Genomic DNA, 19,523 nt, shown 5'->3' on the forward strand with positions numbered 1-19,523 from the left:
AATTCCATATAAATAAATCTAATTTGAGTCTGACTAAAAAATCGCAACAAGGTGAATGTGAATGAATGATGACTCAAGATTATTTTTGTGTGTGAGTGTCACCTTGCTGTTCGCGACGATGAGACAAACAAAGAAAATTTTGGAAGAAAAAAATATTTTTGTTTTTTTTCCAAAATTATTAATTATTGAAAATTATTTAAATATTCATTTTTATCGAAAAATAATTAATTATTAATAAATTAATAAAAAAATAAATATTAATAATTAAAATTTAATTTTAAAATAATTTTAAAAAAATTTGTGAAAACATTTTTTTTTAAATTTTTATTAATATAATATTTTTAAAAAAATTATTTTAAATTAAATTTAATTTTATCAAAAAATTTAAAATTAATTAATTTAATAATTAATTATTTAATTAAAATTAATTTAATTTAAATAAATTAAATTAAATTTTCGAATTAATTAAATAAATTATTAAAATTTAAATTCATTAAATATTAATTAAAAAATATTTATATTAAATTTTTTTAAAAAAATTAAATTTTAAATTATTACCTAACAAAATTTTTATAAAATTATTAATTTAATTTTTTTTATTAATTTATTAATATTTAATTTTTTTTTTTCGATAAAAAGTGAATATTTTGATAAAAACAAAAATATTTTTTTAATTAAAAATTATTAAAAATTAAATTAATTATATTAATAAAAATAAATTATTAAAAATTTAATTTTTTTAAATTAAAAAAAAATAAATATTATTAATTAATTTTTAACAATAATAATCAATAAAAATTATTTATTTAATAATTCAATTAAATTAAATAAATAATTTTAATTAAAAAAATAATTAAAAAAATAATTAATAAAAATTTAATTTAAAAAAATTTTTTAAATTTTATAATTAATTTTTTTTTTTCGTTTTCTTTCCAGATGAACCGAAGCTGAATCCTGGCTCGTGGGAAGATCCGTTGCTCCATAACGCTACAATTGTCAACTATAACGGCACAGCAAGTTCGACGCCCCTCACAACCACGTGCCTGAACGTCAATCGACACAACAACAATTTGAGTGCGAAACAAGCGCAAGCCAGCAACAATCTGGGCAACAACACCAACAATCGCCGTAGACTGGAACACACGCCGTCGGCACGCACAATCAGTAGCGAGGAAAGTTGGTGCTCGGAAGGCGTCGCATCAGATCGCGAACTGTCGTCGGACGAGGACGATGAGAGTGATCGCAGTATTTCGTCGTCGACACCGCGAAATAGTCAGCTTCGTCTCACGTTCAACAAAGCCAAGCAGCATTTATCCTTCGATAAATGGCGCAACAGCAGCAACGGCAGCAGCAACAACAACGCAACCAGCAACAGCATCACGACAAACAACAACAATCCCAGTAGTAGTTTAAACACATCGACCGCCAGTAGTAATAACGCAACGATGCCATCGACGAGTCTCAATACGGAGTCGCCCGTCGAGCCATTTTCGCGGCTTTCGCGATGGTTTAGTATGCGACGCGGCAGCACACATCAGCAGTATGATCTGAGTAATGGCGCGAACGGGAGGGAATCGCGTGCTGCGAGCGTTGATAATGTCGATAATGGAGATGCATCGATTCGGGCAGCGATGCTCAATAATAGCAATAAGATGCCACAATTGAATGAAGTAAGTTTTTTTTTAATTTAAATTATTTTTTTTTACTACAGAGCTGTTAAAAATAATTCAAAATTTTAATTAAAATTTACAAGCTGTTAAAAATAATTAAAAATTTTATTTAAAATTAAAAAAAAAAAATTAAATTAAAAAAAATTTTTAAATTTTTTTTATTAATTTAAACAATTCAAAAGAATTAAAAAAAATTAAAAAATTTTTATTTTACATTAATTTTAATTTTTAGAAAATAATTTAAAAATTATTTAAATTTTTTTTTAAAAATAATTAAAATTAAAATATATTTAAACAAATTTTTAAAATTTTTAACCAAAAAAATTTTTTTTAAATAAAAAAAATAAAAATAAAAATTTTTTTAAAAAAATTATTAAATGCAAAGAATTTTAAAAATTTAAGAACTTTTAACCAATTTAAAAATTAAACTTTGAAAAATTATTTTTTTTTTAATTTTTTAATAAAATTTTCTTCATATTTAAAAATAATTTAACTATATGATTATTTAATTTTTATAATTTAAAATAATAATAATGAATAAAAAATAATACGTTTTAAAATAAAATTTAATTTTAAATTAAATAATTGGTTAAAAATAAATTTAAATATTTTTTTACCAATTTAAAATTCTTTTAAAAAATTTAAAATACCTAATTTAAAATACCTAATTTAAGTTAAAATTAAAATTAATTAAAATAGTTTTCAAACAATTTAAAATTTTATTTTAAAATTTAATTTTTTTTTAATTATTTAATTAATTTTTTTTTTCTTATGAACTATAGAGTAATTTTTAATTATTTTTAATAGCTCAGTATAAAAATATTTTTAACCAAAACATAAAAAAAAAATTTTTAAATAAAGTTAAAAAAAAAAAATTTAAAAAATGAATAATTTTAAATTATTTTAAAAATTACTTTAAAATTAATTTTTTTTCTGACAAATTTTAATAAAAATATTGTTTTTTTAATTTTTCAGACGGATGAAGACTCAAATTCATTCGCTTTGAACCTGTTCAACATGACGGGACGCACAAACGGAACCCTTTTAGCAACTGCCGGAGCAACTTTGCGCAATGCCGTCAATCGAACGATCACGCCTTCATTGCCGCCAGCTCCTGCAGGTTTGTCCCAGCAAGCACTGAAACGCCGACACATTGTTGCAGCAATTGTGCATAGCGAGAATTCTTATGTTGCCACTTTACAACGTCTAGTCAATGTGAGAATTTATGATTTTTTATTATTTTCTTTGTGTTTGTATTTAATTTATTATTATTATTTTTTTTTGCTTGGTTTGAATTAATTGATTAATTCTTTGGAGTGTTTTGTTTGTTGCTGATCAACCACTTTGTTGTATCGAATTTCATCTCCACGTGTTTTCCATCTGGTCGATTTCCCCCCATCTACTTCATTCTGAAAAAAAAATCTATTTATATTTATTTTTTTATTGCAAGTCTTGATTTTCTTCGTTGTTCTCACATTCGCTTCGTCTCGGTTTGTCGATTGTTGCTTCAAATTTCAAGCAAAAGAAAAAAAAATCTAAAAATAAAAATTAATTAAAATTTTTTTTTTGCAGGATTATAAGAAACCATTAGAAGAAAGTAGTCCTCCTATCTTAAGTAGTACAAAAATTTCCACATTATTTCATCGTTTACCAGAAATTTTGCAATGTCACACTTTGTTTCGTATCGCACTGGCGGACAGCGTTCGCAATTGGGACAAGGACGAGAAATTGGGCGACGTCTTTATCGCTGCCTTCAGCAAGACAATCGTGCTAGACATCTACAGTGGCTTTATCAATAACTTTTCGCTGGCAATGGACTTGGCAAAGATGGAGGCGAAACGTAAATCGGCGCTCGCGGACTTTTTCAAAGTTAAGCAAATCAGTGCGCACGATCGCTTGTCATTTTTCGGACTGATGGTTAAACCCGTACAACGATTCCCGCAATTTATTTTATTCCTACAAGTGAGTTTTTTAATTTTTTGTAAATTTAAATTAATTAATTAAATAATTTAATTTTTTCATTTAAATTTAATTAAATTTTTAATTAAATTTTTAAATTTAAAAAAATATATTTCTTAAATTTTTTAATTTATCTTTTTTTTAAAAAATAAATATTTTTAAAAAAAAAAAATCAAATTAAAAAAAAATAATATTTTTTAAACTAAAAAATTTGAAAAATAAAAAAAAATAATTTTTAATTAATTTGAAAAATTATTTTTTTTTAAATATTAATTTTTTTCAATTTGAATTTTTTTTTAATTTTTTTTTATTTTTTTTTATTAATTTAATATTAATTTCTTTAAAAAATTCATTTTTTTCATTAATTTTTTTTTTTAAATTTTAATTTGAAAATAATTTCTTTTAAATTTAATTAAAAATTTCTAATTTGATAATTATTTTGTATTTTAAATTTAAATTTTTTTTTAAATATTTAATTTTTATTTTTTTTTTTTTTTAATTTTAAAATTTTTTATTTTTTTGATTTGAAAATTCATTTAATTTTTAAAAATTTTTTTATTTTTTTGAAAATTTTATTTTTTTTATTAAAATAATTTTTTTTTTTTATTTTCATTTTTTTAATTGAAAAAATTTTTTTTTGAAAAATTAATTTGAGAAAAAATTTTTAATTTTAAAATTTAAAAAAAAGAATTATTTTAAAAAATTATTTTTAAAATTTTATTAATAAAATTTACCTCTTTTTTTCGTAGGATCTCCTTAAATACACTCCCCAAGGTCATCACGATCGAATGTCGCTCCAGCTGGCTCTCACGCAACTCGAATCGCTCGCGGAGATGTTGAACGAACGCAAACGCGAAGCCGAACAACATCAAGCCTTCCGTGAGATGCTCGGGCATATCAGCGGAACTTTCAACGTTCGAGCTCTCGCCAACTCAGATGGCGCAAACAACGTTATTTATTACGCGAAGACAACTTAACTCAACTAGAATTCAACGCTGGCGGCTTCATCGTCAAATCAAAACAACGCCGACTTTTGTTGTTAAACGATCGCGTCATTTGTGTCTCTGTCGCGCCAAAACAATCAGCTGACTTTGGCGCCACGGAAAAATTAAGCTTTAAATGGATGCATCCCGTAACTGACGTCGAAATTGTCGATAACAGTCAATCGGCGACACTTTCACGCATTTTGACTGCTGGCATGAACAAAGGAGCGAGTTTGCGATCGAATTCGAGTTTTAATTCAGATAGCGGCGTTGGAAGTAACGCATCGACGCCCTCTGGCGGCAATACCCTGAACGGCAATAGCGTGATGGGAGCGGATAATTTGTGTACTGAAATGAGCAATTTGATGCATGATTACGAGGTTATGTCGCGAATCAATGATCTCGTGAGATCGCTAAAAGGCAGCTACAAGGAAGTCAATTTGGATGTCACGAAGAAACTTTTGTCGAATATCCAGAGTTCAATTAAGGTAAAAAAAATTATAAAATTTCTTTAAAAATTTAAAATTAATTTTTTTTTAATTTTTTTTTAATAGAAAAAGGATGAAGAAATGGCGTGGGTTGATTCCTGCCTCTTGCAACTCGTGATCAAGAGCAAGTCAGGCAAAGAAGAAACCTTTACATTCCAAACGGAGAATCCGAATGTGAAAAAGGAGTGGATCACGGAGTTGCGACTTGCGCAATCGGCATTAGATCCAAATAACAGTCCTGCTTGGGAGATTCCCGAGAACGAACATCGACCATTGACGAAGATGCCATTGTTTGTACGCTCACAATCGATTCACAAATCACAACATCAAACAGAGGTGAGTTTAAATTTTTATGAATTTTCTAAAATTGCATGAAAAAAATTAATTAATAATTTCCCAAAATTTATTTGAATTTTTCAAAAAAAATTAAAATTAAATTAAATTTAAAAAAAAAATATTGAATATAATTCTAAATTATTTCTTAAAAAAATTCTGAAAATTTAAATAAATATTTTTAAAAATTATAAAAAAAAATTTATAATAAAAATAAAGAAATTTTAATTAAAAAAATATCTGATATTTGACAATTACAACAAAATTAAATAAAAAAATTAATACCTAGATTTTTTTTAATTTTTAAAATTTTTTAAAATTTTTTTGAATTTATATTTAAATATTATTTAAACTAAATTTGCTTGCTAAATTTGCTAAAAAAATGCATGAATCAATAAATAAGTAAAAGAAAAAAAATAAATTAAAAAAAATAAAAACTAAAAATGGTTAAATTAATTAATAATTATTTAATTTATTTTAATTATTTTAATAAATTAATTTAATTAATTAATTTAAAAATTATTAATTAATTTAATTAATTAAATTAAATTATTTAATTATTTTTAATATAAAAATTTAATAATTTATGATTTTTTTATTAATTTTAAATAAAAAAAAAAATTAAAAATCATTCTAAATATTAAAAATATTCTAAATTATGTTATAATTATTTATATTAAATTAATATTATTTGAAATAAATATTTAAAAAAAATCTATAAAAATCCTAAATAAATATTTATTAAAATTCTTCGAAATTTTAATAAAAATTTAAAATATACTAAAAATAAATATGCAACAAAAAAATATTTTAACCTTAAAAAAATGAACATTTAAATTTTTTTTTACAAAATTTATAAAATTTTTATGAATTTGTATTTGTATTTGAAAATTAATGTTTATTAAAAAAAAATTATTTATTTTTATTTAAAAAAAATTAATTTAATATTAAATTAAATTAAATTAAAAATAATTATAAGTTTAAACAAAAAATTACTTAAAAATCAAAATTTAACTAAAACTTACCTTTATATTAATTTTTATTTCCAGGTGCGTTGTGGATGCTACTATTCTGCAAAGTATAGTCCCAATTCTCGATTGTCTACAAAGCAGCGTAACAAGCCCCAAAATTACCTGTGGCTCTGTTCAACGGATGGCAACAACAGTCACATCAGTCTTTTGTCTCAACATCACCAACAAGCAGGCGTCTTAAAGGACATTGGCTCCTTCGACCTTCCCGAAGTCACGGTAACTGCCATGGAATATGTCAAAGGCATCCCGCAAGACTCCCATCTGCATGCCGACATCAAATCCGACTTCTCCGAAGCCTCAGATTGCGTCTGGATGGCAACAGATAACAAAAAGGTGCTCATCTATTTGGCTCATCATCCCGAACGCGAAGAACAAATCGCCGTTTGTTCCCTCCCAAGCGTCGTAAATCACATTTTGTATCACATGGATAACGTTTTTGTGGCTTTAGTAACTGGCAGTCTCCTGATTTTCCGCCGAAATACCGATAACAAGTGGAATTTGAAGGATTACCAACAAGTAGCGGTGTCTTCAAATGAACTAATAACAAGTTTATTGCCGATTAATGGGAACGTTTATGCAGCTTGCGGCAAAAAAGTTTGGGTTATTAACGGATATAACGGCGATCTAGTGAAAAGTTTTGAGGTTAAACAAGCAAATAACAACACAAACTTGAATTTAATGGCGCATTCGGGCGTCGGATTGTGGATTTCGTTGAAAAATTCGAGCGTTATTTGCTTATATCACACAGAAACCTTCAAACATTTGCAAGACATCAACATCGCGGCGAACGTTTTGCGCGTAACCTCAAATCAGCGTGACGTCAGCAGCAGTAATAACAATTCTTCGGTATTTGTAACGGCTTTAATGGCTTGCAAGGGTCTTTTATGGGTCGGTACGAACGTTGGAATTGCCTTAACTATCCCCTTGCCACGTCTCGAGGGCGTGCCAATCATCAGCGGAGCCGTGAATATCTCATATCACGCCCATTTCGGCCCAGTTTCCTTCTTTTTGCCGCTTCTTGTGAGAAATTACAATTTCCCGCCCCCGCCGAAAGTAGAAAGTCCGACCCCATTATCGCCCGAGCCAGTAAGTGTCGCAACCACGCCTCAAATTATGACTCCCGAACCGGAAAATGTCGATAAAAATTTGGAAAATTCTGATTCGAAGAAGGAAAAAGATGAAAATGATTCAAAAGTTACGCTCCGGAAAAAGCTTGAGAAGGAATTTAACGAAAATAGCCGTTTAAGCAAGATTTCCGTCACAAATAGTCCCGTCGTGAGACGTCGTAAGATCAGTGTGCAAGATATGGCACGTGGTTCAAAGACCCTCCCACGTGGTTTGGGATCTGCGGCATTTTTCTCAAATAACATCAATTCAAATACTTCTTCGATTCACGTTTCGGACCACGGATGCGACGTTTATGGCTTATATGGTAATCTAATAAAAGTTAAGGAAGATTATGACACAGAAGTCAGTCAAGGAAGCTTAATGGATCCCGGTTACGAGTCGCTTCGTCGCAGTGATCCCGAATTGGCGGCAATTCCCGCCAAAATGAGCACCTTAGATCGTCGTCTCAAGATGAAAGTAAGTCGCCCGCGTTCCTTAGACCTCTCCAACTGGAGTGTCGATTCGCGTTCCTCAAGCATGTACACCTCGAGTGGCAGCGAAGAAAGTATGGGCGTGGTTAAGCTCTTCGGAGGCGGCAGTGTCTCACGTAACAGCTCCAATGCCAGTCACAAATACAACGGCAGCGAGCTCAGTAACATTTGCGAGAACAAAGTCACGCCCCCAGATACGCCTCCAATCACAAACGAACCGCCTTCGTTCATTGAAGCCACGCCTACTTCAGAAAAAACAGAATCGACGCCAAATGGCGGCGATGCGTATCCGTTGCAATCGACTCCGAGCATCGCACAAATGCAAAATGGCATGGCAACGCTCAAGAGAAACGGCAAGAAGCAGAAGCAACAAAATGCCGAACTGCAAGGACGACGAACAGTATTGACCTTAATGGGAGGGCGTGGTTATATCAATTGGCGCCATGTTTGGTACAATACGCAGGATGCTCCGAGAGGTCATTCACGCAGCAATTCGATAAGTGTCGTGCCGAAGCTACCGAATGGCAATGATGCGCACATCGTGATTTGGGAAAAGAAATTGTAAAGTTGCTCATAACTCCTCCCCCTTTTTTTTAGAGTCCTCCTACTTTTAAGTCTCTAAAAGTTTAAGATTTTTTTTTTTTAGAAATAACAATATAACTTAATACCTTACTACAGAGAAGACTTCTTAACCATAGATTTTTTTTTTATAAAATTTTTCCGTTAATTTTTTTTTTTACTAAAATCCACTAAAAAATTTTTTTTTGATTGGCATAATTTGTCAATTTTTAAAGACTTCAATAATTTAAAAAATATTTAACAAATAAATAATAAAAAAAAATAATTAATTTCATATGTAAATACGATTTATGTATAATATTTATATAAATAATTACATAAAATAACGAATCGAGTAACTTTAAATCAAAAAAAATTGTAAAAAAAAATTCCATAAGTCTTTAAGATTAAAAGTAAAAACTTAATGGATTGTAAATTCATTTATAAATTAAATATTGAGTAAATATTAAAAAAAAAATTAACCTTAAAATACAAGAATTTTCTTATTATTTTATATAAAAAAATATTTAAAATAATTAATTAATTAAAATACCATAAAAAAGTAAAATCATGGAATTATATTAAAAAAAAAATTAAACGAACCGAAAGATACCGAACTTGTAATTAAAATAAATAATTTATAAATAAATTTGTAATAAAATAATAATAAATAAAAAAATCATATTATCGATGTTTGCATTTTTGTAAATTTTTTGTATTGAAAAAAATATTTGAATTCACGAGAAAATTAATTTTTCATCACCTAATTTTGGTCCGCACTTGAAATTAAAAAAAAAAAATAATATTTAATGTATTTAAAAATAAATATTTATAAAAAAAAATATTAGAGGTGATAATAAAAAAATTAAGATAATAATGTTCGATGTAAAAATAAATGTTAAAAAAAATATTTTAGAGAAAATAAAAAACGAACGAAAATTTTGGAAGAAATTAAATAAATATTTAAAAAATTAAATTAAAATTAGTGATTTGTAGTAGAAAAAAGAAAAATGTTGTTTAAAGTTTTAAAATGTAATGAATATAAATAATAATTATTATATATTAAATATTATTATTGAGGTATATAAAATATTATTATTATTCAAGATAAAAACTCAAAAAGTAAATTATTACCATTAAAAATTAAATTGAAAATATGTAAATTCTGCATTTTTATTTTAAAAATTAATTTAACATTTTTTCTTTTAATTTTTTTTTTTTTGATACCCATTTCCCGAGGTTGACTAAATTTTTTTTCGATGCCCCAAATTTTAATTAATTATTTATTTAATTAATTAATTATTAATTAATTATTTAATTAATTTTTAAATAATTTTTAATTAATTAAAATTTAATTAATTATATTATTTAATTAATTAAAATTAATTAAGAATTGACAGTTATAATTAATTAATTTTTAATTTTTAAATTAAAAATTTTTTTTAATCGAGATATTTTTGTTATTATTAATTAAATTATTTAATTAATTAAAATTAAAGAAAAATAATTAATTAAATTAAAAATTTTTTCCAGATATTTTTGTTATTCTAAAAATCGAAAATAAATATATCTTTAAAAATAACCAGTCGTTTCCATTCAATAACATTTTCAAATTTCTCAAAACATCGCATTCGACAGATGGCGCTGTGTCATCTTATCAATTTCATTCGTCTCAACCATCACAGGTACTGTCTTCCAGCAAAATAAACCCATGGGTCTTGTTTTTTGCTGAAAAACAGTGAGACGAATGAAAATGATAAGCATCAGCTGTTCAATTGTCAGTCTTTATTGAAACCTGAACGACTTGAGACGTGTTGTTCGTGTTTATTTTTTGTTATTTTTCTCATTTCACGTTAAAAATAAAATTTAAAAACATCAAATTATCGCGAAAAACAAACAAAATTACGATAAATACCATTAAAACTCGTTAAATATGCGATTTTAGGAAAATTTCTAATTCTACGTAGCAGAAAAAAGTGAAGGAGAAACAAAAACAACAACAAAACCCATTACCACTAATGCGATTAGAATCAAAACAAGCAACGACAACAACATTGATGACTTCAAATTCGACGACTAGACGAAGCTGATCTCTTCTACAAAGTACCGTTCACAAGTGAGTTAGAATTCGTCGATTGGAATGCGAGTCGCTTGGTCAACGAACCACTTTAGATGCAATTGAATGTGTGTGCATGATGAAGATAATCAATATAAAAGCTGATTCACACTTTTTCTCCTCGTTATTAAGTCGATAAAGTGTCACGGGTACCGCATTTCAATTGATTAGCGAGTCTTTTTTGTTCAAATTCGTTGATATTTTATGACGATGCTGGCCATGAAGTACTTTAAAGTAAATATTTCCTTCATTTTTTGCCTTCTACCGATCGTATTGGCAGAAACTTCGTGAATTTTTATCAAAGTAAACACAAAATAATTACGAAATGCGACGTTAACCGGTTTTTCTAGGCATAAATCGGACAAAAATGCGTCATAATTATATTCAGTTTTAATTTATTCCGAGAATTGATGAAGAATTTCTGGACAAAAAATGAGTCAAATTGAAATTCAGATTTTTTATTGATGTGATTTTTATTTCAACGTTAGAGAAGACGCGCAAAGCAAAACAATAAATAATCAAAATAATTACCGAATATTTCGTGCAACGAAAAAAAAGTGGTTTGTGGAAAGAGAATCCACGTTGAAATTGAAGACCATTGCCAAGGATTTTTTTTTTGTACGATGATTAACGGGCAATTTTTGTGCAATTTGGTGCAGTAAAGTGATTTTTTGAAGAATTTATTGAAAAAAAGAATCAAGATTTTGATAAAAAAAATTAGATAAATATCAGATTTTGAACTAAATTTATTAAAAAAAATTTTGTGAGAAAATCATTGAGCAAAAATCAAAAATTTTCGAAACTTTGTGCAAAATTTTCATTTATTAAATTTTTTACGTAAATTTTTTAATAAATTCTAATAAAATTAAATTCTACAAATATTTTTAAAAAATATTTAAACTAAAATTTTAACTTTTAAAAAATAATTTTTACAAAAAAAAATTTTTACAAAATTACTTTGGAAGTTATATTTGAAATAATTTTTATAATTGAAAAATGAGAAATTTTATTTAATTAAATTATTTAAATATTTATTTATTTTTTTTTTTTCATTTTTTTAATTAAATTTTTTAAATAAATTTTCAAATAATTTTTTTTTAAATGAATAAAATTTAAAAATTATTCAAAAGTTTCAACACCTATCAATTTTTTTTAAATTTTGAATGAGCTAAGAGGCGATTTTCAAATTTTTAACGAAAATTGGCATAAGTTTTTTTTTACAAAAATTACTATAATTTTTGACAAAATTTAAGTTTTTTTTATGCTTTTTTACTAAAAAATAATTTTTTTAATAAAAAAATTAAATTTTTAATAAGTTTCTTAAATATTGCTCAGAAAATTTCAAAACTTAAATTTTGACTCGTGAAAAATAATTTATAAGAAATTTATAAATATTTTTTACTTTTTGACATTAAAACTTTTAGAAAATTTTGTTTAAAATTAAAAAAAAAATTTTTTCAAAAAATTTGATATCTATTAATTTTTTTAAATTTTGAATTAGAGAAAAGGCGATTTTCAAATTTTTAACGCTAAATTTTTTGAATTGAAATTAGTTTTTTTTGCTAAAATTATTAAAATTTATGACAAAATTTAAATTTTTTAACTTAAAAAGGTAAAAACGACCCAGTTTTAAAAAAATTATTCGTTTAAATCAGGAAAAAATTGATTTCTGAATATTCAACGGTCACTTTTTAAATTGACATTTCCACAAATTTACGAATTTTCTACGTAAAATTAAATGTCATTGATAAATTTCTTCATAAACCTTCCTCAGTTTTTTTATAATTTTTATCAAATTATATTCAAACCCTTTAACGATAACGCATTTTAAATTGCTCTTTATCGACTTTTGACTCAGTTTTATCAACCATGACCTGATTCAAGCTTCTGTTTCGTTCGCTTGAAGGATCGTTGGCGCGCCATTACTCTCATTATCATGGCACCTACCAATTTCAACTTGACCTATGTATGCATTTTTACGTATTTGCATTATATTAGCGTTAACACGGAAAAAAGTTTTTTTTTCCTTCGTGACATGCGATTCCGTAGTTAGTAGTGCCGGTTAAACAATAAAAAATTGTTTATACGAAAAAAAAAATCGTTACAGAATTTTTTGACAATCGATTAAAAAAAATATGAATACAAATCATTTTCGGAAGTTGACGAGTAGTGACTTTGATTGACCATTTCCATCGCAGTTAGGCTTCCGTTTTACTATTTTTTGTTTTTTTTTTCTGTGTTCGTGAGTCAATGTCAAACGAGCAGTAATTATTTTATTGATAATTCATCGGATGATAGTCGATAATTGTGAGTCATTGTGATGATTTGCGACCGAAAAAAAATGAGTTTTATTTTTCATCGAGTTTTTAAAGAATTTTTAAGCGATATGATGATAAATGTCTGTCATTTATTTTAAATTAAAAAATAAAAAATTAAATTAAATTTATAATTTATAAAAAAATTAAATTTTTAAAAATTTATAAAAAAAAAATAAAAATCAAATTTTTTAAAATTTATAAAAAAAATCAAAATTAATCCTTTTATTTAAAAAAATAATTTTTAAGCCTATAATTTTATTTTTTTTTATAAATAAATAATTTTTTTAAAATATTTTAATTTTTTTAAATTTATTAAAAATCTAATTAATTCAAAATTTTTAAAAATCAATTTATTATTTAAAAAATAATTTAAATTAAAACAGGTTCAAATGTTTAAAAATAAATGTTTTATAATTTATTTTTAAAAAAATAAAAATAAAATTTGAAATCGACAAAAAATTATAAAAAAATATTAAAATAAAAAAAATCATAAATTAAAATTAAAAAAAATATTTTAAAAAATTAATTAATTCAAAAAATTAAAAAAAAAATAATTTAATAAAAAATAAATAAATAAAATTTAAAATACGCTTAAATTTCATAAAAAAAATTATTTTTTTTTTTGCAAAATATCGCACACCTGATCGCAATTAACACAAAAATGTCGTGTCTCGAATATTTTCCTCTACCAAAAAAAAAAATTCACTAGATAACCGTTCAATTGACCACCTGGTCTTTGTTATCATCGCTGATTGATAACATTTTTTTTTATAATGGTAGGATAGGATGTCGACACATTCATTTGGATTATCGCATCACAATTTTATCAGCAGTTACAATATTTCCATTGACGTGTTCAGTTCAAAAAAAATTAAATTTTTATTATTTTTCTTTCTTTTGTAGAAGAACATGAACATGGAGGTATTGCGGATCTTTTCGTTGCTCTCCGTGTTCTTTTTGGCTAATGGAGTGCTGGCACAATCCGAGACAACGACTGTTGCACCAAATAAATACGTTTGCGCTGTTCGAGGACATTGCTATCGACCGGTATCTCATTGGTTTTTGTGTGTGGATAATAAGGAAGCACGAGCTGGAGAGCTTACGGAAGAGGCAGATGCGATTTTGAAGAAACGGTGTCCGGAAATTTATCATGGAAGTAAGTTTTTTTAACGAAATTTTGCCATATTTCATTTTAAAAAATCAAAAAGTCAAAACAAAAAATTCAAAATTTCATCAAAAATTGCTTTTTTACATTTTTTTTATTTTTATTTTTTTTTTTTTGATTTAAATTAATTATTTAATTAATTTTTGAAATATTTTAGTTATTAAATTAATTAAATAATAATTTTTTTTAATTTTTTAAGATTGTTTTAAATTTTGATTTATTTTCTTTAGTTTTTGTTATAAAATTAAAATGTTAATTTTTTTACAAATATTTTTTTTTATTCAACATAATTTATTTAATTTTTCAAAAAATAAGAAAAAAAAAATCAATTTGAAAAAATTATTAAAAATTTAAAAAAATTAATAAATAATTATTTTTAAAATTAATTAAAAATTAACAAAAAAATATTTTTAATTTTTTTTTCAATAATTATTTTTTTATAAATTTTCTAATTAATTTAATTTTTCAATAAAAAATTTTTTTAATTATTATTTTTAAATAATTTTAATTTTGGAAAATTTATTTAAAAATAATAAGAAAAAAAATTAAATTTAAAAAAAATTATAAAATTAAAAAAAAATTAAATAAATAAATAATTAATAATATTTTATTTATAAAATTAATTAAAAAATTAATTATTTTATAAAAAAATGTTTTATATTTTTTTTTTTAATTTTTAAAAATTCAATTAATTTTAAATAAAATTTCAAGAATATTTAATTAATTATTTTTTTTTAATATTTTTTAGATGACACACCTGTTTGCTGTACCTCAGACCAAGTCCTCGAAATGGACCAAAGTTTCAAATTAGCTGAACAAATGTTCGGGCGATGTCAAACGTGCACCCAAAACATGCTAAAATCCATCTGCGCCTTCTCTTGCTCCGCCGAACAAAGCAAATTCGTCTCCGTAAAGCAATCCGACATGCACGAAGGCAAAGAATACGCCATCGAGGTCGAAGTTCGTCTCGAACCGGAATACATGGAAGCCACTTACGAGAGTTGCGTCGGCGTTGTAAGCCCTGCAACCGGCACTCGCGTCATGGGAATCGCTTGTGGCGGAAATACCGTCGAAACGTGCGACGCCCACAAATGGTACGAATACATGGGAAACCCCGATGAGAACCCTTTCACGCCATTCCGCATGACTTATCCGAAAAAAGTCGACCCGGAAGCGAGTTTTAATTATCCCGTGAAGGGATGCAACGAAACTTATCCAGGGCACTTTCCTTGCTCGTGCGTCGATTGTCACGATTCCTGCCCAAAAGGCAACGAACCGCAACCAGAAGTGCCCGTTTTTCACGTTGGACCGTTTAATGGACCTGCTTTCGTTGTCGCCATTGTCCTTGGAGCGGTTTTATTTTTGCTCGTTATTTACGGCGTCACTTGCGGAAAAGATAAAACCCCAAAAGAACTCAATTTTGGCGGATTTGTCGCGATCGACATCATGTTTGCACGATTTTTCACCAAATGGGGACAATGGGTAGCTTCTCACCCGATTCTTGTGTTGATGCTTTTCTCTTGGCTGCTTATCGGTTTGGGATATGGCGCGACAAAAATCATCATTGTCACAGATCCCGTTGAACTTTGGGCGGCGCCTCATAGTCGTTCGCGTCTCGAAAAGGATTATTTCGATTCGCGTTTCGGGCCGTTTTATCGCACGGAACAAATTTTCATCAAGCCCAAGGATCAAAGTTTGATTCATCACGCGACGCCAAACGGAAATTTGACATTCGGACCGGCTTTTAACAAAACTTTTTTGCTCGAAGTTTTTGCCTTGCAAGATGCGTTGACGGCATTGGGAAGCAGTACGGGCGAAGGATTGGAAAAAGTTTGTTATGCGCCCGTGACGCAAGTGGGAAAAACGACAAAACGCGATGATTGTGTCGTGCAATCGTTGTTCGGGTACTTCCAGAATGATTATGATACGTTTAATGAAGAAGACGAGGACGACGATGGTTTTGTTACGAATTATCTCAATACGATGGACACGTGCATGAAGTGAGTATTGCTTTTTGATAAGATAATTTTTTAAGGTATTTTATGGAAAGGGGCTCTAATTTATCATTTTTAATCATTTTTTAACTCAAAACTGCCAAAAAATTGAAACTGAAAAAATTTTTTTTCTTTGACATAGTTTTGTTTTGAAAACTAAATCAAGAGCAAAAAAACTGTGTCAAAAACTGTGTCAAAGCCAATTTTGTCAAATCTTGCTCCAAATGGATAAAAATTTGTCAGAGAGCTCTAATTTATCATTTTTAATCATTTTTTAACTCAAAACTGCAAAAAATTGAAACTGAAAAAATTTTTTTCCTTTGACATAGTTTTGTTTTGAAAACTAAATCAAGAAAAAAACTGTGTCAAAAACTATGTCAAAAACTGTGTCAAAGCAATTTTTGTCAAATTTTGCTCCAAATGGATAAAAATTTGTCAGAGGGCTCTAATTTATCATTTTTAATCATTTTTTAACTCAAAACTGCCAAAAAATTGAAACTGAAAAAAATTTTTTCCTTTGACATAGTTTTGTTTTGAAAACTAAATCAAAGCAAAAAAAAACTGTGTCAAAAACTATGTCAAAAACTGTGTCAAAGCCAATTTTGTCAAATCTTGCTCCAAATGGATAAAAATTTGTCAGAGGGCTCTAATTTATCATTTTTAATCATTTTTTAACTCAAAACTGCCAAAAAATTGAAACTGAAAAAAATTTTTTCCTTTGACATAGTTTTGTTTTGAAAACTAAATCAAGAAAAAAACTGTGTCAAAAACTATGTCAAAAACTGTGTCAAAGCCAATTTTGTCAAATTTTGCTCCAAATGGATAAAAATTTGTCAGAGGGCTCTAATTTATCATTTTTAATCATTTTTTAACTCAAAACTGCCAAAAAATTGAAACTGAAAAAAAATTTTTCTTTGACATAGTTTTGTTTTGAAAACTAAATCAAGAAAAAAACTGTGTCAAAAACTATGTCAAAAACTGTGTCAAAGCCAATTTTTGTCAAATCTTGCTCCAAATGGATAAAAATTTGTCAGAGAGCTCTAATTTATCATTTTTAATCATTTTTTAACTCAAAACTGCCAAAAAATTGAAACTGAAAAAATTTTTTTTCTTTGACATAGTTTTGTTTTGAAAACTAAATCAAGAAAAAAACTGTGTCAAAAACTATGTCAAAAACTGTGTCAAAGCCAATTTTGTCAAATTTTGCTCCAAATGGATAAAAATTTGTCAGAGGGCTCTAATTTATCATTTTTAATCATTTTTTAACTCAAAACTGCCAAAAAATTGAAACTGAAAAAATTTTTTTTCTTTGACATAGTTTTGTTTTGAAAACTAAATCAAGAAAAAAACTGTGTCAAAAACTATGTCAAAAACTGTGTCAAAGCCAATTTTGTCAAATTTTGCTCCAAATGGATAAAAATTTGTCAGAGGGCTCTAATTTATCATTTTTAATCATTTTTTAACTCAAAACTGCCAAAAAATTGAAACTGAAAAAATTTTTTTCTTTGACATAGTTTTGTTTTGAAAACTAAATCAAGAAAAAAACTGTGTCAAAAACTATGTCAAAAACTGTGTCAAAGCCAATTTTGTCAAATTTTGCTCCAAATGAATAAAAATTTGTCAGAGGGCTCTAATTTATCATTTTTAATCATTTTTTAACTCAAAACTGCCAAAAAATTGAAACTGAAAAAATTTTTTTTCTTTGACATAGTTTTGTTTTGAAAACTAAATCAAGAAAAAAACTGTGTCAAAAACTATGTCAAAAACTGTGTCAAAGCAATTTTTGTCAAATCTTGCTCCAAATGGATAAACATTTGTCAGAGGGCTCTAATTTATCATTTTTAATCATTTTTTAACTCAAAACTGCCAAAAAATTGAAACTGAAAAAATTTTTTTTCTTTGACATAGTTTTGTTTTGAAAACTAAATCAAGAAAAAAACTGTGTCAAAAACTATGTCAAAAACTGTGTCAAAGCCAATTTTGTCAAATCTTGCTCCAAATGGATAAAAATTTGTCAGAGGGCTCTAATTTATCATTTTTAATCATTTTTTAACTCAAAACTGCCAAAAAATTGAAACTGAAAAAATTTTTTTTCTTTGACATAGTTTTGTTTTGAAAACTAAATCAAGAAAAAAACTGTGTCAAAAACTATGTCAAAAACTGTGTCAAAGCCAATTTTGTCAAATTTTGCTCCAAATGAATAAAAATTTGTCAGAGGGCTCTAATTTATCATTTTTAATCATTTTTTAACTCAAAACTGCCAAAAAATTGAAACTGAAAAAATTTTTTTTCTTTGACATAGTTTTGTTTTGAAAACTAAATCAAGAAAAAAACTGTGTCAAAAACTATGTCAAAAACTGTGTCAAAGCCAATTTTTGTCAAATCTTGCTCCAAATGGATAAAAATTCATCAGAGGGCTCTAATTTATCATTTTTAATCATTTTTTAACTCAAAACTGCCAAAAAATTGAAACTGAAAAAATTTTTTTTCTTTGACATAGTTTTGTTTTGAAAACTAAATCAAGAAAAAAACTGTGTCAAAAACTATGTCAAAAACTGTGTCAAAGCCAATTTTGTCAAATTTTGCTCCAAATGAATAAAAATTTGTCAGAGGGCTCTAATTTATCATTTTTAATCATTTTTTAACTCAAAACTGCCAAAAAATTGAAACTGAAAAAATTTTTTTTCTTTGACATAGTTTTGTTTTGAAAACTAAATCAAGAAAAAAACTGTGTCAAAAACTATGTCAAAAACTGTGTCAAAGCCAATTTTTGTCAAATCTTGCTCCAAATGGATAAAAATTTGTCAGAGAGCTCTAATTTATCATTTTTAATCATTTTTTAACTCAAAACTGCCAAAAAATTGAAACTGAAAAAATTTTTTTTCTTTGACATAGTTTTGTTTTGAAAACTAAATCAAGAAAAAAACTGTGTCAAAAACTATGTCAAAAACTGTGTCAAAGCCAATTTTGTCAAATCTTGCTCCAAATGGATAAAAATTTGTCAGAGGGCTCTAATTTATCATTTTTAATCATTTTTTAACTCAAAACTGCCAAAAAATTGAAACTGAAAAAATTTTTTTTCTTTGACATAGTTTTGTTTTGAAAACTAAATCAAGAAAAAAACTGTGTCAAAAACTATGTCAAAAACTGTGTCAAAGCCAATTTTGTCAAAATAAAAATTTGTCAGAGGGCTCTAATTTATCATTTTTAATCATTTTATAACTCAAAACTGCTAAAAAATTGAAACTGAAAAAAAATTTTTTCTTTGACATAGTTTTGTTTTGAAAACTAAATCAAGAAAAAAATACAA

At 26.4% G+C, this 19,523-nt stretch overlaps 2 protein-coding genes across 2 annotated transcripts in view; both read left to right on the plus strand.

The window, feature by feature from the left end:
* The window catches only part of LOC134833956 (rho guanine nucleotide exchange factor 10-like protein), a 66,383-nt gene extending 57,467 nt beyond the window's left edge, over nt 1-8,916 (plus strand). Inside the window, 7 exon segments of the mRNA XM_063848466.1 lie at nt 937-1,670; nt 2,646-2,885; nt 3,243-3,632; nt 4,379-4,565; nt 4,568-5,100; nt 5,167-5,436; nt 6,483-8,916. Of these exon segments, the coding sequence (XP_063704536.1) occupies nt 937-1,670; nt 2,646-2,885; nt 3,243-3,632; nt 4,379-4,565; nt 4,568-5,100; nt 5,167-5,436; nt 6,483-8,627 (4,499 nt within the window). The 3' untranslated portion in view covers nt 8,628-8,916.
* A 1,507-nt stretch (nt 8,917-10,423) lies between these two features.
* Nucleotides 10,424-19,523, plus strand: part of LOC134833951 (NPC intracellular cholesterol transporter 1 homolog 1b) — a 17,202-nt gene continuing 8,102 nt past the window's right edge. Inside the window, exons 1-3 of the mRNA XM_063848460.1 lie at nt 10,424-10,736; nt 13,958-14,210; nt 14,968-16,219. Coding sequence (XP_063704530.1) covers nt 13,964-14,210; nt 14,968-16,219 — 1,499 coding nt within the window. The 5' untranslated portion in view covers nt 10,424-10,736; nt 13,958-13,963. The remainder of the gene's footprint in view (nt 10,737-13,957; nt 14,211-14,967; nt 16,220-19,523) is intronic.

The sequence above is a fragment of the Culicoides brevitarsis genome, chromosome 3 (genome assembly GCF_036172545.1).
Source record: "Culicoides brevitarsis isolate CSIRO-B50_1 chromosome 3, AGI_CSIRO_Cbre_v1, whole genome shotgun sequence".
Taxonomy (NCBI): domain Eukaryota; kingdom Metazoa; phylum Arthropoda; class Insecta; order Diptera; family Ceratopogonidae; genus Culicoides; species Culicoides brevitarsis.